A 27214-nucleotide genomic window follows, 5' to 3' on the forward strand; every position below is an offset into this window, starting at 1 on the left:
TATTTTACCACAAGTTTTTGGAAAATGACAAAAAAAATATTTTTTTTTTACATAAAATTGTCTCTTAAATGATTTATTGCTCACACATGCCATGGGTATATGTGGAATTACTCCCCAAAATACATTCTGCTACTTCTCCCGAGTATGGGGGTACCACATGTGAGAGACGTTTTGGCAGTCTAGCCAAGCACAGGACCCCAAAATCCAATAAGCACCTTCAGCCTTTTAAAGGGCTTTATTTTCTCATTACACTTCCTGACTACCTATCACAGTGTCGGAGGCCCTGAAATGCCAGGATAGCACCAACCCCCCCCCCCCCCAAATTACCACTTTTTGGAAAGTAGACACCCCAGGGAATTCGATAAGAAGCATGGTGAGTATTTTTCAGATCTCGTTTGTTGCCACAAGTTTTTGGAAAATGAAGAAAGTAAACAAAAACATATTTTTTTCTTTTCTTTTTTTATATTTCAAAAAAATGAGATCTGCAAAATACTCACCATGCCTCTTTTTAAATTCCTTGAGGTGTCTACTTTCCATAAAAGGGTCATTTGGGGGGGGGGGTGTTGGTGCTATTCTGGCATTTCAGGGCCTCCGAAACTGTGATGGGTAGTGAGGAAGTGAAATGAGGAAGTTACACACCTTCAGGCTGTGGTCATTGGATTTCAGGCTCCTGTATGTGGCTAGGCTCCCAAAAAGTCTCACACATGTGGAATCCCCATACTCGGTAGAAGTAGCAGAATGTATTTTGGGGTGTAATTCCACATATACCCATGACTTGTGTGAGAAATATATCATTTTAATGACAACTTTGTGTAAAAAAAAATGTTTTTGTCATTTTCCAGAAACTTGTGGAAAAAAAATAAATCTTCCATGAACTCAATATGCCTCTCAGCAGGGTGTCTACTTTCTGAAAAGGGGTCATTTGGGGGTATTTGTACTGTCCTGGTATTTTAGCATCTCAAGAAATGAGATGGACAGTCAGAACATAAAAGCTGTGTAAATTCCATTATCTATACCATAGTTTGTAGATGCTATAACTTTTACACAAAGCAATCAATATACACTTATTGGGATTTTTGTTAACCAAAAACATTTAGCAGAATACATTTTGGCCTAAATTTATGACAACATTTTCGTTTTTTGGATATTTTTTATGACAAAAATGAGAAAATATCGTCCCCCCCATTTTTTTTTTCAAAATTTTTTTGTCCATAGCACCAAAAATAAAAGCGCACTGGTGGTCAAATACCACCGAAAGAAAGCTCTATTTGTATGAAAAAAAGGACGTAAATTTAATTTATGTACCATATTGCATGACCGCGCAAGTTCTCAGTTAAACTAGTGCAGCGCTATATAGCAAAAAGATTACGTAAATTGCAGTATCTATACCTTAGTTTGTAGACGCTATAACTTTCACACAAAGCAATAAATTACTTATTGGGATTTTTTACCAAAAACATGTAGCAGAATACATTTTGGCCTAAATTTATGACTAACTTTGAGTTTACTATATATTTTTTATAGCCAAAAATAAAAAATATTATTTTTCTTCAAAATTTTCATTTTTTTTTGTTTATAGTGCAAAAAATAAAAAGCGCACAGGCGATCAAATGCCACTGAAAGAAAGCTCTATTTGTGTGGAAAAAAAAGGACTAAAGTTTTGTTTGGGTACAGCATTGCATGAACATGCAATTATCAGTTGAAATAGTGCAGCGCCGAGTAGCAAAAAGAGGCCTGGTAATTAAGGGGGGTAAATCCTTAGGATGGCAAGTGGCTAATGTTCAGATTCATCAACAAAACCTCCTTGGAGTGTATAATATGAGATTTTTAAGCAATAATTCTTGCTGAATTTCTGGTAAGATGTCATGCTACCAACATTTGACTTATTTATTAAGACTATAGGATATTTTTGGCACAAAAGAAATACAGTATAGATCTATTACTTCTAGCTGCTGATGGATGGCCATGCAAACCTTTATCAACAATAACCAACTACAAGCTGATTTTTAAGCCCAAGTACTCTGTTTCACTGCTTAATTTTGTCAAGTGCTGTTAAAGGGGGTGAAGGTAAAGCCCCCGACATGCGTTGGCTTTGCAAACATTTTTTCTTTGAAATAGACTTTTATATTATAATGCAATGCTTCACTTCCTAATTACCTATCCCTTAAAAGAAAAGGTCCTCCTTAGTTCTATATTAGAGGTGTGCTAAAAGCAATGATGTTTGAAAATGTTTATTTCATCTTGAGTAGGAACATTATCTAAGAGTACATTTGGTGAGAATCAGCCTGACTTTAAAATTGGATAATTCAAACCTATACTATTACCTACCGATTTTGGATTCCTAGGTTCAAGCACAAGTGAAAGTTTATAAATATCGTCTTCCGTATGGTATAAATCAAGTGATAACTGAAAAGACAAAAGACAATTGTTTGGTCAATTGTATATCCAGATGCACTAATTTAGAGCATAGACACAGCTTTGGTTTGTATCTCCTGATGCTGATGTCAGCAGCAACATTACACACCATTTTCAAGCTTTAATGAAGCGGTGCAGCCTGGCTCCAAAGTGTGTTTGTTTTTAATAAACACCTTTAGACTTAGGGCACGCTCTTTCCTCAATTTCTCCTGAATTGTTACCAAAAGATGCTGCTGTAGGCTGTCCTGTGCTTAAGAGCACTCTAACTTGAGTCATTAAACTCATTTTGATTCAAGACTTTATTTCAATTTAAGAACAACCTTGGGTTCAAAGCCTCCCGAATTAGTACTTTTTCTGCTTTTTATTTCAATCTGTATTCCTTTTGCAAATTTTCCCTAACTTCCTGTCTGGTGAAATTGTTGTCCCTGTGACAGTAAATACATCTTCAATGGAGCTCCACATAGCAGTAAAAACCCAACAATGGTTCTAATCTTTCCCTACTTGAACCAAAACAATAAAAAAAAGTTGGTGAAGTTGAAATGTTGGGGAGATGCAGGGAATACTCAACTTATAACTCATGATGAGCGTTGAAAATGTTAACTTGTTTACAGTGCAGGAAGCCTTAAAGTTAATACAGCTGTAGGGGAGTGCAATAGTAGATCCCATTGTAGTTCTCCTGAGTCACCACAAGATGTTACTGCTATAAATGTGAATAGCTTTCGGCAGTAATTGCAATACCTCGTTTACACTTGCAGTCGGGGGGGGGGGGGGGGTGGGACTAAAAACACGTGGTTGAGCCACATTTTATTGCCCCCCCCCCCCACAACCAATCCCTCTTAAGCTGCAAAGGCAGCAGATGTGGGTATATGCATGCCACAACTACGATGCTTTGCATAGCGGCCCAGCAAAAATTATCCTTCCTTCATTTCACCATTGGATCGCTCTTAAGAAGGTGACTCAAGAGTGAACAAGCTCTTATAAAATCCTTTAAGATGGCAGCCCATCCTTTAAGATGTCAGTCTGGAATGTTCTTGATGGGTTGTATAAGTAGGTTGGTGGGTTAGTGAGTGTGCCTTCTTCCTGTGGAAGAAGAAAACAGTTCTTCTAATCTAGGGCTGACCTGTAAGGAGCCTTTCTATGTGAGCGTCCTCTATTTGTGGAAGCGTAAAGGCATTTCCCACCTGGTGGAGTAAGACTGATTGTATTTCTCCTTAGGAGGACTGCTGAGAATATGTTCTACCCTCTGCTTGGGCATGGTGGGTCCCCCCCATTATCCTATATAGCTGACTGTAATGTTCTTTAATAAAGAATCTTGTTAAAGAGCATGGTGTGGACTCTCCTTATTCTCCTCCAATGTTGTATTACTTTTGGACATAGATTTGCGCCCAGGGGAACAAGGGGGACCAAGGCCAGCAGGTAGGGATTACTGGTTGAATCAGAAGCCCGGGTTCTGGTTTGGCTGAGCTGATTGCGCACAGGGTGTTTCTGTCTGGCTACTACAGGACCCCTAGTTGGCCCTATGCTAGGGAACTGTGGTGTGCCCATGAATTGCTGAGTCAGATGTGTAATTCCTGATTTCTTCTGCAGTACAACCTGCTGGAGAAATGTTCCAACAATAGTGAACACCAGATATGGGAGCACTATTTAACAGTTTCTTACATGTAGGTGCAGCAAGCAAGATTAAAGATCCACAAAATGAGAACTGTGTGTATTGAAAATGTCTTCTCAGAGAGGGACATAACTTTAAAAATACATCTCAATAAGGAATCAAATTTTATGTTTAGTCTGAAGAACTCTTCTAATTGATACCTTTCATGGGACAAATAAAAGACCATGTCAGGCCTCTAAACAAATCAAAATAGCATTTTTCTGCAATAGAAAAGATAATGTACTCAACTCTCCAGCAGCCCATGTCTTCTACTTTCCCTTTTGTTCCAGAGCTACAGCCCTGGCCAGTCTATTTAGCATTCAACATTTACACGAATGGTAGATGCCTGTGTCCCCTGCTGCATGCTCTGGTTCCTTCCTGCAATAGCTACATTACTACAGGACTCACAATGACTCACCCACTGTTATAGGGACTGGAGGATAGAATTACAGTTCATGGTGGATGGCACAGGCCCTGAAGTATCAAATGGGCCTCAGGGCCTAGCCAGTGCACAATTGCATGGTCACTTATGTATTTCATTATTTATTTTGTCCTCTTTCATTTTTGTGTGTGTTTTTTTTCTTACTAGGATGGAGGATGTGGGTCCTCAGGCTTGCCCTGAAGTCTAGGGGAAGGATGCGTGGCCATTACTTTCCTTCCTCCCCTGCTCCTGGGGGGTCTCTCTTCGGGTGAGCTCCCTGACCTAGTGCTTGGTGGTCGGCTTTGGCTAGCCACAAGGAAAGGGGCCTGCCAGGCCTTTTGGCTAGGTGGACCATGTTGGAAACCTTTGTCCCTGTCAGAAGCCTTGCGCCCCAGGGGATCACGGTAGATCCTACCCCTTCGGGGGTTGGACAAAAGCACTTTTGCACTTGCATGTTTTTTGTTCACTTATGGGTTTTTCGTACCTCCGCAGATGAAAAAAAAAGAAAAAAAAAACGACTGAGAGAGGTTTTAGTGCTGATATAAAGAAAAGGTATGCTGCTGGAGAGGTGGCTATACTGCCTCTTCTATTGCAGGAAACTGGTATGGGATTTGTAGTATGCATAAAGCAGTGCACATGACAGCAACTAACATGCACTGCTTGTTCCAAACAAAGTGAAGTGAGAGGGAAAGGAGAGGTTAAGTAGCTTGTGGAGGATGGTATAATGAGGCAGAAAAACATAGTAGGAAACAATTTAATGAAAAATAGATTACAGGGCCATTAAGTAGTGGATGTATATGGATAATTTGTGGGGAATAAGGACATCAGATTTTCTTTTGCTACCTTTTGGTTATGTTACATAAAGAACAAGAGTCTGCCATAATTTTGGGGTAAAATAAAATACATACATACCGTTAAGAGGTTAATTAAATCCATACTTGTTTCTAAGTGATGTGAAGCACTCTGTAGTGAAACCAGTTCATTGAGAGTAACATATAACTGCTGCATTTTAACAGTGTTTACTTTATTGTCATCCACCCAGTCAGGAAAAACAACATGTACAGCTATTAAGTCTTTCAAGTGAACACCTAGAATGGGGATTTTAAACCCGTGACACTCAGCAAACGCTTTGCGATAACTACAATAGTTTCCATTAGACGAGACCAGCTCTGTCATTTCATTCCACACCTGCACAGACCAAAAGAAAAACATTTATCAGATAATAATTCTAAAGGCTACATTTTTTTATAGTCACATTCACGCATGTTGTCATCTCATGCTTAGTCCTAACACACAAAAGTGCAAAAGATAGTGAATGTTCATATTTCTGATGTGCCCAGTACTTCCTGGCACTCTAAAAAAAGAAAACAAACTGGCTTAATGTATTAAAGTTTTCAATTTGTATTGTGTTAAAAATGCAGGCTACACTGGCAGACCAAATTAGCCCCTTTCCAGTAATCTTGCTCCGAGGTATGATGCCTTCCTACCTTTGTATGGACTTTTTCACTTACTGACTGTGACTGGATATTGATGTTTTAGTTGCTTTTATCAATAACACTGTTCAACAGGTAAAAAGTTTTGGGCATAAAATTAGCTAATCTTACATAATTTTGGGGTGCTGAAAACGAAAATGACCCTAAAAAATGTTGATTGGCTCTAGTTTCCATGATATATTCACCCATCTAATGACGTAAGCCATTCAAAATTATGATGCAACTTCAGCTGCATATTGCGCAATTGATACTGGTGACCAATAGAAAATTGCATGTATACTGAGATGATGCAATATTAGCCTTTAATTGCATCACTTCAGTGCATAAAAGCTGCAGTATCTGTAGCTGATTGTAGTTCGACAGCGTCTTTACATTTCGTTTTATGCTTATATAGGCTACTCAGTAATGCCTTGAACTTGTGTGAATAAAGCAGATAATTTCTGCTATATCTGCGGTGAAATAACTTTTATCTCACAAAAAAGGAGGATAACAGGAATGATTAAGAAAGCCTACAACTTGTATTTTGGCTGCAAGATAGGAGACCAGGACAAGAGCTGGGCACCACATATATGCTGCAATTCTTGTGGGACGGCACTGGAGCAATGGTTGAATGGAAAAAAGGCATCTATGCCTTTCGCTGTGCCAATGATTTGGAGAGAGCCAACAGATCATGTTAGTAATTGTTACTTTTGTATGGTGCCTCCAATTGTAAAAGGGCTAAATAAGAAGAAAAAGTTATCTGTGCACTATCCAAATATTCCATCGGCAATACGTCCAGTTCCTCATGGAGAGGGGCTACCAATTCCTAAAGCACCAGAATCCTTCATGGTTGAGTCAAGTGAGGAAGAACCTGAAGCGTGTAGTCACGTGCAGTTGTAAGAGATAGCCCTTTCCTCGAATACAAGAGAAAAGCCAAGAGAAGCAAAACCGACACAAACTGAAGACAAAACTAGTGAGAATCCTAAGTATTAAAATGATTCAACTTAGCTTATGGCTATAATTTTTCTTGGTAATCCTATGCAATATATTATGCCATTTAGGCTTTGTTATGTAGTCAATATCACTTGCTTTATATTTGTGGAAAGACATCTATCTATATAATTATTGTGCATTATGTAGTCATTACGCCTATAGTAGAAAACTTTCCGTTTACAGAAAAACTAGAGCCAATTGACAAATTTCATTGTTATATTTGAACTCAGAATGTGAAATTCATTAAGAAATGGATCCTTTTGTTTCCAAAACTGGCAAAAAATAAAAATTTGTTGAACAGTGTAATCACCTGTCCTTCCAATTAGTCCTGGGGAGGATGGGGTTTATTTAATTGTATGTTCAGTATCTATGCAAACATGCTTGGTAAGTCTTCTGCTGAAATGCGTTAGCATGTTATCTGCTGTACCCTATTTTGTAGCCAATAAAGATTCATTGTAATGGATGATACGTGTAGCTAGCTCCATTCTATCATTGGAATGTTGCCTTCCTACCCACATCTAGTAGAGCATCTAACCCAGCCACAATAACAGAAACTACTACTTTGTGAAACTGCAAATAGTACTTGTGTAGTCTTAGCTTTCAGTCTGTAGTATTAAACTACAATGAAAGGTTCCTGTATGACAGTCTAAACAAGTACCACATCCAGTTATTTTGTGATGCACAAGCCTTATTAAGTATTAAAAAAATTAATTTATCCTTCCTTACTAAAACAAATCCTCCTTCATTTATGTTTCACACACTCACTCTCTCAGGCACTGCAGCTCAAAGTGGGAGGATTTTAGCAGGACTGCCAATCCAGATAGTAAAAATGTTGCTAACCCACTTTACATTTTTTATATCACACTGTAGTGCAAACAGGCACAGCCTATATGAGAGTGACAACACTGCTCTGCATTTAGGAGCAGAGCAGCATCATTGCCACACCATCAAAGGAAGCTGCATTAGGTGGAATTCACTGGCAGGCTCAATGGGTATCTGTGGAACTAGGATAAAACTGCAATTGTGGATGTACTTATAATTAAGTGCTGCAGCAAATATTTTGAAATGAGAGGCCAGTGTTTAACTTTAACTTATCTCCTTGACCAGATACATTTGCTGGTGTTAGGCATAATCAGACCTTCAAAAGTGAAAAAAAGATAACATATCCCCAACTTAGTTTCCAAAACTCAACACTCCATGTGTAAATAAGAAAAAACATACCATTTATGAGAGTACAATGCTGTAACATTAATGCATATATAGACCACAAAACTGAACTCCAGGCAGATACTGTATAATGCCAAATTCACATCTACTGTATGTGCCTGCAGTGCAGATTATGATATATCTGCATTGTGGTGCCTTGTCATTCATTCAGATATGCAGTAATACCTCAGTTTACAATTGCATCGGTTAACGTAATTTTCGGTTTACGAATGAAAATCCATTGAAAATAATGCCTTGGTTTACAAATTTTTTATGAATTTTTTTCACAATACGAAGTGTATGTTGGTGCTGATTTTTAAATGCAATTGCCGGCTTTTTTTTTTTTTTCTTCAATATAGCTCATAAAATTAGCTGTCACTTTCCCCAGAGTTAACGGAAACTTAGTTTCTTTTAAGAGACTAAAAGAAAACATTGTTTCTCTTAACTCGGGGAAATAAACTAAAAGACAAATTTCTTTCTTTTAGCAAGGGGTTAAGTGACAGCTGAATTTCTGAGCTATAGTGAAGAGCCCTTCTGGTCTGGATTTTGCGGGGAACTCCCTAGCTAAATTTAAAAAAAAAATGGTGTGGGGGGTCCCCCCCAAATTCCATACCAGACCCTTATCCAAGCATGCAGCCCAGCAGGTCAGGAATGGGGGGGGGGCGAGCGAGCGCCCCCCACCGAACCATACCAGGCCACATGCCCTCCACATGGGGGGGTGCTTTAGGGCAGGGGGGCTCCCCCCCAAAACACTTTGTCCCCATGTTGATAGTGACAAGGGCCTCTTCCCCACAAACCTGGCCGGTGGTTGTTGGGGTCTGCGGGCAGGGGGCTTATCGGAATCTGGAAGCCCCCTCTAACAAGGGGACCAAGTAACCCCTCACCATGTGACATCATAAACGTCACATGGGGTGAGGTCACATGCGTGATGTCCCCGGGTGGCCCCACCCCTTACCTATTTAAGAACTTACTAGTTATGTAACAGGACACAAAGGGCAAAAAAATACCCTACAGGGTCTGCTATCCTCCATTCTATTAAAACCTAAAAATATTACTATGCATACACTTTAATTAATTTTTTTTGTTTTAATATAGTAGGTTGTTAAGTGTAAATCATATTTTATTACATTTTTGTCTGTTTGTTAGCTTAGGGTCTATTCACATGGTTAATTTTCCCTGAGTATTTAGACACAAATGACCCCTGGCTACAGAAAAGTGGGACAGCACACAGGATGGCTCCTTTCACTGTTCAGTCCCCTCTCTTTTTTTCTTGGTTCCTCCTATACTTTACTCTTTACTTTTTCATGTATTCTCTGCTCAATATGTGATACTTTTGTAACTGCTTGGTTGAATTTAACTTTGAAAACAGCAAACAGGCAGGATATATGGGTGGCAGAGTGGCTTAGTGGTTAACACATCTGCCTTGCAGTAAATGGGTGATGAGTTTGATTCCCGACCATGGCGCCTCCTGCATGGAGTTTGCATGTTCTCCCTGTGCTTGCGTGGGTTTCCTCCGGGTGCTCCAGTTTCCTCCCACACTCCAAAGACATTGTGGTGGGTTAACTGGATCCTGTTTAAATTGGCCCTAATATGTGTATGTATGAATTTAAGTTAGGGACCTTAGATTGTACACCCCTTGAGGGTTAGGGACTGATGTGATTGTTCAATATATATGTGTAAACTGACAGCGCTATATAAGTACCTGAAATAATATATGTAGCTACTCTTCCTCAATTATTTTCTATTAGTCACATCTATGAACATCTCTAAACTAAAAGTTACTACTATATATAGTATAGCATATGCAATAGGTCTTCTTTGTTTGCACATACATATAAAAAATGTCAAACACAAACATACTGTTTCTTGTCAACATTTTGCATACCTTTGTAACATCAGAAGTCAGATGTGCATGAGTATCTTTAAGACGAGATATGGAGCTATGACTTAGTCCACCAACAACTGCCATCAGAGTGTTAAAGTTTTGAAGATCCAATAATTTCTGCAGTGAAATAAATTGTGCAGAATGAGAATTATTCAGTATCTGACAGAACAGATTTGCAGGCAACTTCATAAATACATTGGGCCTCTACAATTCATATTGAACCATATTGGAGCCATAACAATATGACCACTGACAGGTAAAGCGAACAATATTGATATCTCATTACTAGTGATGGGCTGAACACCCCCCTATTCGGTTTGTGGTTGAACATTGGAACCTAACGACAGTTCAACCATGATTTTCGAACTCAGTGCAAGTATGGGACTTGAACTAGTGAAATTCAAAAGTGCCCATTTTGAAGGCTTATATGGAAGTTGTTGGCCATAAAAGGGGTATGGGGACTCAGGTACTGCCCTGAGGGACATGAATAAGTGAAAAAAAAAATGTCAAAAAGTACTGTTTTTAAAGGAGTAGTCATTTTTCTTTGATGAAAGTAAAAAAAAAAAAAAAAAAAAAAAAATCCTTTAATCACTTGACTACAGGGAACTTATACCCCCCTCCTGCCCAGGCCAATTTCCAGCTTTCAGTGCTGTCACACTTTGAATGACAATTGTGCAGTCATGCACCACTGTACCCATATGAAATTTTTATAATTTTTTTGAGACAGATAGACCTTTCTTTTTGGTGGTATTTAATTAGGTGGCACTGACTGGCACTGTTAGGCAGCACTGATAGGCAGCACTGACGGGCACTGATAGGCAGCACTGACTGGCACTGATAGGCGGCACTAACTGGCACTGATAGGTGGCACTGATTGGCAGCACTGATATCTGGCATTCACTGGCACTAATAGGTGGCACTGAAAGGCAGCTCAGATGGGCACTGATATGTGGCATTGATGTGCACTGGTAGGCACTGATATGTGGCATTGATGTGCACTGGTAGGCACTGATATGTGGCACTGATGGGCACTGGCAGGTAGCATTGATGAGCATTAACAGCTGGCACTGATGGACACTGACTGGTGGCACTGATGGGGCCTCTGAGGAATGCCGATTACCGGCTCTCCTTTCCTCACGAGCTGTCAGTGTGACAGCTCATGAGTAGAGAAATGCCAATAATCTACATTTCCTTATTTACATGCGATCAGCTGTGCTTGGACACAGCTGATCACATGACAGAGCCGACGTCTTTGGCTCTTTCTCTTGATTGGTGATCTGCTGTATCTGAGGGACAAAGCACACCACCGATCGCTGTGCTGCGTACCCCCGACATTTTTCTTTTTTTAAAAATGCAAAAAGCAGCATGGGCCCCCCCCCAATCGCTACCAGACCTCACAGTAAAATAGACGAAACAAAAGTGCGTTGGGTTCCCCCTAAAGCCATACCAGGCCCTGTAGGCCTGGTAGGACTTTTAAAGTGAACCCCACCTCACAAAAATGGGGGGAAATCATGGGGCCCCCCCTAAATTCCTACCAGTCCCTTATTTTGAGCACTGGCCTGGCAAGCCATGAAAGGGGGGGGACGAACAAGCGTCCCTCCCCTCCCTGCAGCTTACCAGGCCACGTGCCCATGCTGATAGGGCTGTGGTTGTGGCAGTCTGCAAGGGGGCAACTGATCGGAATCTGGAAGCTCCCTTTAACAAGGGGGTCCCCAGATCCCAATCCACCCTTGTGAATACGTATGGAGTACATAGTACCCCTACTCATTCACCAAAAAAGTGTAAAATGTAATCAAAAACACAACAACAGTTTGTCCTTTATTAGCCACTTGCCCTCCAGAGGATTTCCTGACAAGGCCATTTTTTGCGATACAGTGCTGCGTTACTTTAACTGACAATTGCGCGGTCATGCAACGCTATACATAAATACATTTATGTAATTTTTTCCCACAAATAGAGCTTTTTTTGTGGTATTTGATCACTTCTGTACTTTTCATGTTTTAATAAAAAAAGAATGACAATTTTGAAGAAAAAAACAATATTTTTGACTTTTTGCTATAAAACATATCCAATAAACACATTTAAAACATCAAATTTCTTCATAAATTTAGGTCAAAATGTATTCTGCTACATGTCCTTGCTAAAAAAATCCCAATAATTGTATATTAATTGGTTTACGTGAAAGTTATAGTGTCTACAAATGGCGGTGTATATATACTGGAATTTTTATTTTTACTTTTTTTATACTAGTAATGATGGCGATCAGCGACTTATAGCGGGACAGCGGAACTGCGGGACTGCAGCAGACATTCTGACACTGACTAACTGCCACTAACATCCCCAGAGACACTAATGCAGTGATCAGTGCTAATAAAAAGCACTGATACTGTACTAATGACACTGAGCAGGAAGGGGTTAACATCTGCAGCGATCAAAGGGTTAACTGTGTGTTGTGTGTGTTTTAAATTGTGTGCTGTTTTACATGCTGTGCAGAGATACAATACAGCATGGCCATGCTGACAGGAGAGAGACCTGTGTTGCTTACACACAGGTCTCTCTCCTGTCAGCGTTGGCGACGATCACCAGGAATCGCTGGCTGGGACCCAGTGATTCACATCCCCAACCGCCAGTAGTGGCGCAGGTAGGGCGCCGCTCGGACCCCCCACCCAGAAATGCAAATCACGTATATATACGTGATTTTGCGCAGCCGTGCTGCCCTGTAGCAGTACTTCTCGTGACTGATGATGGATTACAACAATGGAACCATTTTTTGGGCTTTTTTTTAACCACTTGCAATCTGCCCTATAGCAAAGGTACTGCTACAAGGCTGCACGGCTGCGCAGAATCACGTATATATACATCCATCATTGTCACGATGACTCCGACTCACTAAAATAAAAAAAACCTGATGCACACCAACCCGTCCACACACGCTGAGCCCTCACGCAATCTGACATTTTCCAGTCAGATGTAAACAATTGGGGGAGCTAGAGGTAATGTCACCGCAAGCTTCACCCAATTGTGCTATGATTGGCAAAAGCATTGCACCACAGGTCAAGTGCATTGCTTTGGCCAATCACAATGTACTGTGAAAGCGCAGCCTGCCGAACGCCCTTACTGTCATGTGTTCACCAAACACATGAACGGACCATGTTCAAGGCCATCACTACTCATTACAATGGTACCACAAAGGGGTCTGGGATATATTAGGCAGCAAGTAACCATGCGGTCCCTGACGTTGATGTGTTCAAAGCAAAAAAAATGGTCAGGCATAAGAATTTGAGTGACTTTGGCCAGGGCCAAACTATAATGGTTACAACTGGGTCAGAGCACCACCAAAACTGTAGCTCTTGTGTGATGTTCCCAGTGGCTATCACCCACCAAAAGTGGTCCAAAGAAGGAAAAATGGCCAAGGCTCATTGATGCATTTGGGGATTGAAGGCTGGCCCATGTAGTTAGATCCAATAGAAGAGCTATTGTAGCTCAGATTGCTGAAAATGTTTCTTATAGAAAGGTGTCAGAACACACAGTGCATCTCAGTTTCTTGTATATGGGGCTGCATAGCTTCAGATTGATTTAGGTTGCCCATGTTGACCAGCGTCAACAGCCAAAAGTACCTACCATACATTTTGCAGTTTTTGTTATATTGACCCTAAATTGGGGGACTATACTGATCCTGAATATATAATACAAAATTAACTGTTTTGGTTCTTTGGAGGGTCTAACTCATTTTGAATACCCTGCTGGGGGTTTAACTCATTGTTTGGATTTTAGTGCATAAGCAGGCATGTTTTTTCAGGAGGGTGTTGGTCTTTATGTATTTTAATGTAATTTGGCCCAAATAATTTAACTTTGTCTGTGTTTTCTATAATTAATTTTTTTTATATAATATATTGCATTATTTCAGGATAACCATTTGACATGATATACACATATTTTTATGCCTGATTTACCAAAATTTTTTGTGGGATGTACAGTCAAAGCTAGGTTTTTTATTGAGAATTTTTGGTGTCAAATTACCTAATACTGGCAACTCCTCCTCTTTTTTGAGTATTAGTTATATGATTTGGGACTTTGAGGTTTTCATCATTATTCTTGTTCCATCTGTGGTATGCGCTGGAAAAGCAAGCCTAATCCATGGAGGCCCCAACTCAAAACTTACAGGACTTAAAGGATTTGCAATTGATGGCTTGATGTTGGGTACTGCATACCTTCAAAGGTCTAACGTACTCCATGCCTTGTCATGGTGGGTGGTCATAATGTTACGACTGATCCGTGTATAACATGGTGAGGCTGATTTACTAGTGGAGCTGAGAATCTTCACTTAAAAAATTGTGCAAATAGGTACTTCAATTATCAAATTATGTGAAAAGCAAATGCCTGTTTACTTTGAACACTCAATCATGTGCAGTTGCTTTTCACATGATTGCATAATTGAAGTGAAATTCACACGGAGCTTTGAGTGTAGACTCTCAAATAATTTACCAAATGAGCCCCAAAGCATAAATTTTCCTTTCGAAGGCATCACACTCAAAACACAAATAAATCCAAACTGTTAGTTCAAGTTATATTGTATATGACTTAGGACTATCATATAGTTTTTTTATTATTTATCTATTGACTAACTACATAACTTTGTTGACCTAAGCTATCACTGCTCATGCTAAAGTCTGACTATGCTTTGTTTGCTTGTGACTGTGTTCATTTTTGGGACTTCTGGGTTTTTAACTGTGTGCCTATGCTACAAATACCCCATAGAAGCCAATCAATGGGATCTGAATGTTAAAAAACAGCAATGCCTGATTTATAGGCTACTAGACCATGGATTATCAAGCAAATAGCTGGGGGGGGGGGGCAGGGGTCTTGGCTGGATTCTGCCCTAGGGAACATATACCAAAGCAAAAAAAAAGAAAAAAATGTATTCTGTTTGGCAAGGAACAGCAATTTTGGTAATGCTTAAGGTGAAACAATAAAATGCAAGATTCCTTTAAATAACATGCCTGTGGGTTGCCTTGAGCCTACTATGAAGTGGTACACGTGTGCAATGTATAAAACCTACTGCAGCACAACTGATATTTGTTCTGTTTGTAAACATAGTTCTTGGAGATTCCGTTAATCTATACCAGACCCTTATCCTAGATGAGGGTCTGACAGAGATGTTAACAGGACAAATAAAATGCCTTGGGGTTCCCCCATAATTCTTACCAAGCCCTTCAATTCTAGAAATGAAAGTGCTTTGTATGAATTACTGGGGAAACCCCCATGGCATCAATTTTTTCTATCCTGGCTCCTTTGCTTACATGGCTGAAGATTATATGCCATGTCAGTAAAAAGGACCAGTGAATTTACTGGTTGTTAAGTACTTAATACTGCTGGCATCCTTCACAATCATTGACACCTGGAAGATCAAGTCAATAATTGGGAAGCAAGGATCATTCTTAGCTAAATCTTTTAGGAACTTTGAAAAGAAGGAGAAAGGTGTAAAGAACTTGATGTTGCTCTTTGTACTTGGAACCTGCTTTTGCCCAATCTTCCTGAATATTTTATGGCAATTTTACTACATTCGGGTTAAAACTGCATGCAGTGTCTAAGAAGCTGAAGTAGCCTGGTAAATGCTGGTCTTCCTTAGAGATTTCAAGTTTGAGAAGATGATGGCTTAGTTCCTGGAACATCTGCTTGTCTCTGTTGGACAATACAGGAAAGTCCTGTAATCTTTTGAAAAAGGCAAACTTTATGATTTCAGGACTGACTAAAGTTTGCTCTAATCTTTCCCATGTGAGATTAAGGTACTTGTATGGTTCAAGGATGTGAATACTTTTAAGTCTCTTAACACAGTCCTAAGGGACTATATGTTCAGCTGATCAAATTCTTGTATAGATGAGATGCTAAGGTTCTGCACTATGTGGATCTTTAGCTTCTGTAGTTCACTGGGCATTCATCTGTAGTTTGCTGAATGATCAATGGCTTTCATAAGGCCTGTATTAATTAAATCTCTGTGAATCATGTACTTAGCAAGGCTCTTTCAGGCTTAGGTGAAACAGGTACCCCTTGACCATTTCTGCAGCTGATACTTGATGTTTAGGTGTTGGAGGAGGGAATGGAGTAGCTGATGGGTTCAGGCTAGGTGAAGGCTTGGGATCTGGTGGTTTCTTGTTGTGGGACTCAAAAACCATGTGATTGATCTCAGAAAGTTTTGAGTGATTGATTTGCTGGATTCAGGATGGTCTGCAATGACACATGAGTTACTGCATGGGATGTCAATATCTTAGGAGGTAGAGAAGGGTCCAATGTGTCAAAGTAAGCTGTCAGATTAACTGCTGCAGCTTCACCTGCTGGCAAATGCACTGAACCCTGGTGTATAAGATTTGATGCATCCTGTGGAATTATGTTGACATTGTTTTGGCTTAGACAAAAGAGAACATTTTTTTTTACAAGGCTTTTTAAGGTATCGTCCATATATACTTGCATGTCTACTTTTTATTTAAAAAAATGTAAAGAATTTTTATTACAATATCATTAAAAATACAACATTGTAAGGCACTCCCGCTCGCAATTTTTGTCACACATAGGGCAGCCCATTCACGTCACTGGGCTGCACTATGCACATTTGTCTCCCAAAAGCAGCTCCTGTTCCTTTTTGGGCAACAAGCTATCTTTAAACATGCATTTTGTCGCAATTGCTGTACAATTCTGTTGCATGATAAACATGGCAGAATTGCACTGCGTTTGAAGTGCCATTAAAAATAATGGCGCCCAAACGCAGGTTGCAAGTTTTGGAGCAATTTGGAATCACAGGCAGAATCACGGTGATTCTGCCAGGTTTTCCAAATGGTGTAATGTGAATAGGGCCTAAAAGACACGTAATTACATGTATTCAATTTTACCCCTACACTTTATTTACACTCCTATTACAAGATATTAGTTATAGTGGCACTATATTGAATCCTCCAGTAGTAGTCCACAAGCGTTTAGAGGTGGCAGATTCTCAGTGCTTTTTTCAGCTGATAATGCTGCTTCCTCAGCAGTTGGAAGTTGTGGAATCTACAATAAGTATTCAATTTTTAGGTTTGCAGGTATTACTGTAGTACCATAATATGCAATTCATAAAGAATACCCATTAAAATGGTAAATAACCATTTTAATTTTTTTTTCCCTAGGACAAATTTACAAGGTTCATCTTGCAGGGTTATCAGAGGTTATCAAGATGGGACAATGGGCTTTTTCTTCTTCAGCAGCTTGCTCCATTGCTCTAAGCTTGGCTAAAGCTGTTGCTTCTTTTTTTTTCTTTCTGAAGAATTTCTTGCTGGATTCTGCCAGATCCACTGCTTCTGCCTGTGCATGAGCTTGGGAGGCCTGATCTTTGATGGCTGCTTCCCTCCCTAATACCATAGGCTTCCAGTTTAGCTTCTTTTACTCCAGCACAGGCCATGAGTTGACTACTCAGTGAGGATCACAAAAAGCAAGATATTAGTGAGGATTGCTGTGAGTGGGACCTTAGTGATCTGGTGAATCTCTTAGAGAGCTTGGAGGAAGCAAAGTAGCAGAACTTAGTTCCATGCAATTGTGATGTCTTGTCATCTGCTCATGACTAGGCCTCCAGGAATGCTGTTGGCTAGGAGCAGTAAAGTTAGTTCTTCAATAGATTGCTCTGTATTATCACTTGATAGAAGATATGAATCTTTGTCAGACAGTGTTACAGCCTTTATAAATTCTTTTAGCTTTGCAAGTGCACTGCTTAGTTGCTTTACATTACTGCATGTTTCATCAGCAATAGTTATACGTTGCACAATTCTGTTCCACAAATCAGATAAATCTTCAGATATTTCTGCCCTGCTCTTTTCATATTATTTTTAAGCTTCAAAAAAAGATTAACTGTTCATTTGTGTCTAAATTTTTACCTGTTGCAAATCAGCATCATCATGGGGAAGAGATGATGCTGATTTTCTGTACTGTATACACAGATTCTTGAGACAAGGTGTTGTATTTGTGTGCGGTATTAGGCCATGCAGAAAACCAAGTGTTTGTGTAGAGCACAGTCTATCACAGCACAGCAAATCCAGCAGTAGGGATAATTTAATAGCTACAGTTCTTGTAGTTCCACATGCACGTTCTATATATGGATACTCATATGCATACACAACTTTCTAAACAATAGAAAGTTGTGCTTGCTAATGAATGACAACAGTAACATGAGGTTAATGCAGGAAATTATAATCAAATCCGTGTCTTCAGAAACAGTGTTATTTTCAAGAAGATATTAGAGTCTATATGGAAGCCATGTACTCACTTGGAGTACTATGCAAACAGATGACGTGCTCCCTGAAGTACAGGAAGAAATCAAAGTGTTTAAGGATTTAGAAATCTGTCTTCTTTTATTTCAGATGTCGATTTATGAAATCGCATACCTCCATAGATCCAGTTTTAGTTAACAGTATGGCCTCTTCACAATTACTTTCTATAATATCCCTGTGGCGACTAATGCTGCTTGAGGGAACATGGAAGAAGTAGAGAAAGTCTAGCTAGGACTGAACTGACTAGCATAAAGCAGGAGGGGAGAATAGAGGGAGAGACCAAATACAGAAGTTGTAGAGGTTCTGAACTACCACTAGACGTCAAAATGCATTATAACATAATCCAGTTCACTGCAACAACAGAAAAATACATTATAGGTGGGTAAAGACACTCACAGAAGAAAGACTTTCACTCACACTGCCTAGGCCTCCAACAGAGCCCATCTCAGTACACATTCCTTTCTGGTAGGGTTGCACCGATACCAATACCGGTATCGGTATCAATACTATCCATTTGCATGAGTATCAGTACTCGTGCAAATGCACCGATGCCTGAAACCATTACTTTTAGGTTCGGTTCTTTCAGCTGTAAGCGGTACTCGTACTTATTGCTAACAAAGTGGTATTGGTTCACCCCTACTTTAGGGTTTATTGAGTTTGTCCACTCGTCAGTCACCCAGAGCAAAGTCAGCAGTGGTATTTGTGTGGTCAGTTCACACAACATAAAGAGCTTCTTCAGTTGAACATTATTCTGCACCCAATCCAGCATGAAAGCCAGGAGTATATAAAGTTCAACCACTTGTATCTGGCCACTCTAAACTACAAAAACAGCACCTGCAACATGTGTGGATTTATGAGAGAAAGGTGGTTGGTTTCAAGGACAGTGAAGCCTTTCTAGCAATTGTGGAACCCGTTTTATTAGACCCGAGCTATTCAGAGAGACCCAGGAACTTTATTTGAACTTGCTGAAGGTGCAAAAGTACATTTGGACTATGGACATGGAAACAATTATGCTGTCTAGGGATGATAGAATGTTTATCAGCAGAATTTCTGGGAATTCTGGTAATTAATGTGGGCATAGCAGGTTACCTTTCGGTAGAGGTTTATGAAGCGACGTTGAGGTCATTGGACTGTTTTAGGGAAGCGTTTGCTATCTTTAATTTGATAACTGGCGAGTGGATAGGTTGGTGTGTAGCATAAACACTTGAAAAGATTTATGTCCTCCTCACAGGGGGAGTTCCTGTGGAATGTAAATGACTGGAGGGGGCATTGGGTGTCCTGGGAGATGATTCAGAAAGAGACATATGTGCTGACTTTTTTGATTTAATATGTGATCATCAGCTGAGTGTGAATAAAGAAGGATTTTTGGGCATGAATTCTTACTCCTGTTTCATGATCCTTAACAAAACCTTTTTTCGAAATGCAGTTTATTAAATGAAGGCACATTGGCCTTTTACCTCGGCAACATTAATATACTTGGTAATAACCTCCGCTCTTTGCTGTGGAGTTGGCTTGCTCAGAACCATAAGCTGTACCCATTTCGAGATTCCATTGAATAGAGCTATGGAGCGCTCCAAAGTTGGGTTGTCCACTAGGGAGCCATGAATTACGTAACTTTGATAATCTGTAAACTAAAGATAAGAAATATATATACATATATGTATCAGTTCAATATATAGATTTGCATAATGACCCAAAGCCAAGAGAAGGTGATGGCTATTGCTGAGACCAAGTGGCTGCTTCTCCTTTAAAATAATTTTTACATATCAGATCCACTTTGTGGCACAGCTGTGGTACCTATTTCAAGTTTCCTTTGGTCCTCCTAATGTGTAAATAACTATTTTATGTCTTCTATTAACCCTGAAAGTATCCACTGGTTTAACTCCCTGTGTGAGGTGTATACTTTTTTGGTCATTCTCATAAAGTTGTTAGGAAAGTGTCACACTACCACAGCTAGATTCCCTATGTTATGTAATTCCACTTCCAAAATCATCCAAACATTCTGCTACACATTTAGATGGCTTTCAAAAAGCCACTGAACTGAAAATGGACAGTAAATGCTATTGGGTACAAAATAGCCTATTTTTTTTTTAATTATAAAACAAAATCATTATGACACACATCAGTTGGCGTCAAATCATAAAACTCTCTTCTCTCAAATATATGGATTATATATATATATAAATAGTATCTCACACAAGTGATTACACCCCTCACAATTTTTAAATATTTTATTATATCTTTTCATGTGAAAACACTGAAGAAATGACACTTTGCTACAATGTAAAGTAGTGAGTGTACAGCTTATATAACAGTGTAAATTTGCTGTCCCCTCAAAATAACTCAACACACAGCCATTAACGTCTAAACCGCTGGCAACAAAAGTGAGTACACCCCTAAGTGAAAATGTCCAAATTGGGCCCAAAGTGTCAATATTTTGTGTGGCCACCATTATTTTTCAGCACTGCCTTAACCCTCTTGGGCATGGAGTTCACCAGAGCTTCACAGGTTGCCACTGGAGTCCTCTTCCACTCCTCCATGACGAAATCATGGAGCTGGTGGATGCTAGAGACCTTGCACTCCTCCACCTTTCATTTGAGGATGCCCCACAGATGCTCAATAGGGTTTAGGTCTGGAGACATGCTTGGCAAGTCCATCACCTTTACCCTCAGCTTCTTTAGCAAGGCAGTGATCATCTTGGAGGTGTGTTCGGGGTTGTTATGTTGGAATACTGCCCTGCAGCCCAGTCTTCGAGGGGAGGGGATCATGCTCTGCTTCAGTATGTCACAGTAGATGTTGGCATTAATGGTGCTCCCCAGTGCCGGCAGCACTCATGCAGCCCCAGACCATGACACTCCCACCACCATGCCTGACTCTAGGCAAGACACACTTGTCTTTGTACTCCTCACCTGGTTGTTGCAACACACACTTGACACCATCTGAACCAAATAAGTTTATCTTGCTCTCATCAGACCACAGGATATGGTTCATGTAATCCATGTCCTTAGTCTGCTTGTCTTCAGCAAACTGTTTGCGGGCTTTCTTGTGCATCATCTTTAGAAGAGGCTTCCTTCTGGGACAACAGCCATGCAGACCAATCTGATGCAGTGTGCGGCGTATGGTCTGAGTACTGACAGGCTTAAATCTCACCCCTTCAACCTCTGCAGCAATGCTGGCAGCACTCATACATATATTTCCCAAAGACAACCTCTGGACATGACGCTGAACAAGTGCACTTAACTTCTTTGGTTGACCATGGCGAGGCCTGTTCTGAGTGGAACCTGTCCTGTTAAACCGCTGTATGGTCTTGGCCACCATGCTGCAGCTCAGTCTCAAGGTCTTGGCAATCTTCTTATAGCCTAGCCCATCTTTATGTAGAGCAACAATTCTTTATTTCAGATCCTCAGAGAGTTCTTTGCCATGAGGTGCCATGTTGAACGTCCAGTGACCAGTATGAAAGAGTGAAAGCAATAACACCAAATTTAACACACCTGCTCCCCATTCACATCTGAGACCTTGTAACACTAACGATTCACATAACACCGGGGAGGGAAAATGGCTAATTGGGCCCAATTTGGACATTTTCACTTAAAGGTGATACTCACTTTTGTTGCCAGCGGTTTAGACGTTAATGGCTGTGTGTTGAGTTATTTTGAGGGGACTACAAATTTACACTGTCATAGATGCTGTACACTCACTACTTTACATTGTAGCAAAGTGTCATTTCTTCAGTGTTGTCACATGAAAAGATAATAAAATATTTACAGAAATGTGAGGGGTGTACTCACTTCTGTGAGATACTGTATATATATATATATATATATATATATATATATATATATATATATATATATATTTATTTATGTACAAAAGGCGTTTATTTCTATGTTTAAAAAAATAGCAGTGAATACTGTATATCTGAGTGTACAGAGTCTCAAAAGCATACTGTAGATATTATTTTAAGAGAAAAAAAATGGCAAAATTAACCAACTGGAGGGGTGCAAAAAAAAAAAAGGTGCTATGTTTGATTTGCTAAAACTGGAGAGTGCAAAATCTGGTGCAGCTGTGCATGGTAGCAAATCAGATTCTAACTTCAGCTTGTTCAATTTAGCTTTGGCAAAAAAACCTGGAAGCTGGTTGGTTTCTATGCAGAGATGCACCAGATTTTGCAATCCCAAGTTTTAGCAAATCAACCCCGTATGGTGCTACAAATAATTGCACTTCCTAATGTAAATAACCCCTAAGATATTTTTGGCTTTTTAATACATGAATATACATTTCTAAGCTAAGACAGCATGATGCAGCCCACATCAAATAGCATTACAAAATCATAACTGCTCAGATTATTATAGAACATGCAGCACATGGCCTGGACTCCTAAAGGCAGATGGAGCCCTGATGAATATTTTCACTGTGCCTAACGTTGTTGTTCTTTTTGCAATGAGTTAATTAAAATAAGTGCATGGTTTAACGAACAGCTTTTAATCTGTGATAAAAGGTATTATTTTGAAAGATTAATTTGTGACCCTTTATATATAAAGATGATGAGGTTATCAGAAAATTTTGCTTACAGATATTCTTCGGAAAGCTTTATATTCTAGAAATGTTAGGTGTTCTGCCAGCTCCACAGGCTCCAGATGGTCAAACAGAAGGCAAACCTTTCCCTTCTTTGATGTTTTTTTCCTCTGTGTGACTCTTCGCATCCAGTCATAAGATGGGCTGCAAACAAAAGCGACAATGTACGCTGTCACCACAAAATGCAACAATCAATAAACAATTAACAGTGCGCTCACTGTTTGCAATGCCTCCATTTACAAGTGTGGCTCTGTTCTCAACACCTTACTGTGCTCAGTTCTACATTAAAAAAATATCCACTAAAATGATTTTATACCCATTTTATGAATGTGATCATGTGCAAATATCTTCTAATTTTAGAATCACTAGAGAAGTTCTTTGAAGTGAAAAACTCATGAATTGAGACAAAGGTCGCTCTTAGACACTGACCATTCAGTAACTTGAAGTATGTTTTTAGCAGCCTGGAGTTTATATAGGTTTACAGTGTATATTTATAAAGCACTGATTGTGACTCACCAAACATTTACCACAGGTGTACCTTCCTGATGCATGTGTTTTAAATTGATTTACCTGCAATTAATATTTTTGTGAATGTCACATTAACTGCTTTATAAATATGCATTAGATATTCTGAGGCACTATTATTAGCACTTATTTGAAATTAAATTTGGTTTAAAATGCATTAAATGACTGGACTATTTATAAGCTATTTATTAAATTATTTACTAATTTATTATCTAATTACTAATCTGTTAGCAGGGGCGGACTGACCATTTGGAAACTCGGGCACTGCCCGAGGGCCCGGGGTCAGTAGGGGGCCCCATGAGATGCCCCTGGTACCTTTTTCATAGGCTTTTTTGAGTTTGGGCAAGGACACGGGCCCCATGATCCCCTATTGCCCGGGGGGGCCCCATGAGTTGTCAGTCCGCCCCTGTCTGTTAGATTGTAAGCTTCCATGAGCAGGACCTCTGTTCCATCTTGAATTGTATTGTAACTGTACTGTCTCCCTATGCAAACAATTGGGGGCTATATAAATCCTGTATAATAATAATAATTACACAAATGATCAAGTGGCACTGTAACCATTTAGTGAATGAAACACAATATACAGTGACAAAGTGAAGTAAAATGAAACAGTTATATAATGTAAATCAATCCATTAATGTGAACATAAAGTCCATAATAACATGTAGAAGTCACTTCCACTGCTGTAATCTTCCTATTACTCAGTATCCCCAAACCAAAACAGCACATACTCGTGATATAGCCTTCCCTTATGGGTATGCACTCACCAAACTCACATGCCTCCCACTCTCATGGTTGGCATGTATTGCTTTTAAATCTCCGATTATGGTGTCGCCATGACTTCATACATTCCTTACTTATCTCCACCAGATGTCATGATCATGTAAAAGTAAGAGTTATACTCCAGTGGTACGATAACCAATACTTTCTGCTTTATTGAATAGTTTTAAAAAGTCACTTACAAATAAAATAGAAAAAGATGCTCATCATAATCCATATGACATTAGATGTGGATATCGTGCTCTCACCACTGCCAGACCCCACAAAATGGCGTTCTCACGTCACTCCCTGGTCTCTAATGTCACTTTCGGTCACCGCACAGCCTCACCCTGATGCATTTTTTCACTTTCGACTTAGTCATAGGGATGGCTGTATGGCACAGCGACTCTCTTTATGCACCCTCCTCATTGCTGTCATTGGTCAATTACTAACGGTGGGCAGAACATTCACAAGCCACTGATTCAAATATCTCGCCAAGTTAGTTAGTCAGTAAGTACATAGCAGTGTTAACCCACAAAGCAAACTCCTATAATGACCTAAATGTTACTGAGCAGTAAGAGGGGGACACATACAATGATTACAATCACCACTTATCATAACAACAACTGATAACGTGAGAAGTAATCAGACACAATGTGATAACTTATCCTTTCCTAATGTTTTTCATATGTTCTGCTATTATCACTTTCAAGGGGCATTTGGTGAGTCCAACATAAATTAACACACATGGGCATTGGAGAGCATAGACCACATGGGTTGTGTCACAAGTAATGAACTCAGGAATATCAAATTCACATCCCAAATTTTTGGAGAAAAAGGATTTGCATTTGGTCATATTATTAGTTGCCTTTCAAAGGGCATATTTCCTCATGTCACTTCCTCACTACTTATCACAGTTTTGGAGGCCCTGAAATGCCAGGATAATACAAACACCCCCTCCAATTACCCCTTTTTGCAAAGTGGACACCCCAAGGAATTTGATAAGAGGCATAGTGAGTATTTTGCAGATATAATTTTTGTCACAGGGTTTTGAAAAAGGAATAAAATACAATTTCTCTTTCTTTTCTTTCTTTCTTTCTTTCTTTCTTTCTTTCTTTCTTTCTTTCTTTCTTTCTTTCTTTCTTTCTTTCTTTCTCTCTCTCTTTCTTTCTCTCTTTCTTTCTTTCTTTCTTTCTTTCTCTCTTTCTTTCTCTCTTTCTTTCTCTCTTTCTTTCTTTCTTTCTTTCTTTCTTTTTTAAAAGGAGTAATTTGGGGGGTGGGGGTGCTTCCACTATCCTGGCATTTCAGGGCTAACATTAAGGTCACACATCACCCACTCTTCTATTCACTGGATTTTTTTTGTTTTTGGGCATGGGCATATGATGAAATAGGTCTGTAGGCCAATATGAGCACAATTCATTCTTTTTTGTAATGCCCATGTTGAGGGTTTGGAGCAAAAAAAATTTACATTCGAAAATCGTGATAGGTTTCCATACAAATTGTCTGGCAAAAGCTGAATTTGAGTAGGAGGAAATGTTTTGTCCGTGTAAATTGCTTTGACTCACAATCAATTGATACAAATCTTCAGTGAAAAACCACAGAGGAGCTAAACGCTAGTGCTGGCAGCGAACGGAGCTAATCCTGCTAACACTACCTTTTTTGGGGACACTATACTTAGGAGCCACTAGTATAGTTCTGTTCATGATCAATATATTGATCCATACAAACACTATACTAGTATTGGGGGTGATCAGCGACCTATAGCGTGAGTGCCAGTTGACCCTGGCTGGGAGGGGCGCTAACTGACCCTGACTCTATTTGATGCTAGTGGAAGTAATAAAGTGATCAGTGAAACATTCTATATGCTGACACTGTACAAATAGCACTGGCTGTGTGAGGCGAGTAAAGTGTTAAATGTGCTAATCTAATGTGTGTATGTAAAATGCAGTGCTTTTACTTACAGTGTGGTGTATGGGCACTCACACCCGGAAATAGAAAGCGACGTAAGGGTATGTTGCTTTGCCTAGAGTCGCCGCTTGTGCACACATTGTTGGTGGTCAAGCGGCAAGTTGTTAAAAAAAAATGTAAAGTAAAACGTTCTCAATATTTTAATTTTTTTAACATATTTTTCTTTATTAAAAAAATAAATAAATACTTATAACCGATTAGTTCAATGATACCATAGTAACATTGTACTACTTGGGGGGTGAGAAGGGAGTGTTTTATTTATTTTTTTTACACTTTGTTTAATAAAGATTATTGTTCCTGGAATGCAATGCTTGCTTTGACCTGTCATGAATGGGTTAAGTTCATGACAGTTCAAAATACTAGTGATCTCTGATTGGCTACAGCTGATCACATGGTACAGGGTGCTGTGATTGGCCCGTGTACCATGTGAGAGCTGTGGGCCAAACACACCTCACTAGGAAAGGAAGCAAAGTTGCTATGAATCACATTGATTCATAACAGTTTTGCTAACATTGTGATGCAGTGGTCTGGAGCAGCGCCCCCCTGTGTTAGTACAGTCGGAGTGACGTAGCTGCCGCCCATCTGCAATACACTGTGGGTGGGCGGTCCTTAAGTGGTTAATCTGAAAGTTCAATTAGACTTTTTAATATTTACACATCAGTAAATCAGAGTTGTGACATTTATGAGACAGCTTGAGATATTTTACATTCTAATAATGTATGTTATGGGTAAATTATTGTTTTCTATTCACTTTTTAGGCTTATTTAAAGTCTGGGGAAAGGCAGGTTGTGAAGAAATTGTTAGAAAAAGTGCTTCCTGTGTACTGAGGCCCATTCTGTTGCTGAAAACAGCTACAGAACATTGGCCATTCAATTCAAATCACAGTTCTGATGTGATGATCTTTTCCTTCCTATCAGTGTTCTCCCTAAAATCAGAAAGGTTGCAGGTTGGTAAAAAAAAGGGGGGCGCAATGGGATCAGTTTCAGCTTCATAGCCGAACGTAAGGCTTCTTCTTCCGCTACATGTGACGGATAAGGCTCACACCAAGTTGTGTGT

General features: G+C 39.6%; 1 protein-coding gene across 5 annotated transcripts in view; it reads right to left on the reverse strand.

Moving 5' to 3' along the window:
• The window catches only part of RASGRP3 (RAS guanyl releasing protein 3), a 205821-nt gene that overhangs the window by 37963 nt on the left and 140644 nt on the right, over positions 1 to 27214 (reverse strand). For 3 of the 5 annotated variants that reach the window (XM_089690176.1, XM_089690174.1, XM_089690175.1), the window contains 5 exons: positions 22903 to 23050; positions 19789 to 19962; positions 10041 to 10157; positions 5397 to 5672; positions 2329 to 2406 (listed from right to left, as the gene is read on the reverse strand). In XM_089690176.1, the coding sequence (XP_089546302.1) occupies positions 2329 to 2406; positions 5397 to 5672; positions 10041 to 10157; positions 19789 to 19962; positions 22903 to 23050 (793 nt within the window). The remainder of the gene's footprint in view (positions 1 to 2328; positions 2407 to 5396; positions 5673 to 10040; positions 10158 to 19788; positions 19963 to 22902; positions 23051 to 27214) is intronic. The other 2 variants (XM_089690177.1, XM_089690178.1) reach the window with 2 other exon arrangements.

This window comes from Staurois parvus, unplaced genomic scaffold (genome assembly GCF_062004578.1).
Source record: "Staurois parvus isolate SC_StPar_1 unplaced genomic scaffold, SC_StPar_1.0 ptg000520l, whole genome shotgun sequence".
NCBI classification, from domain to species: Eukaryota; Metazoa; Chordata; class Amphibia; order Anura; family Ranidae; genus Staurois; species Staurois parvus.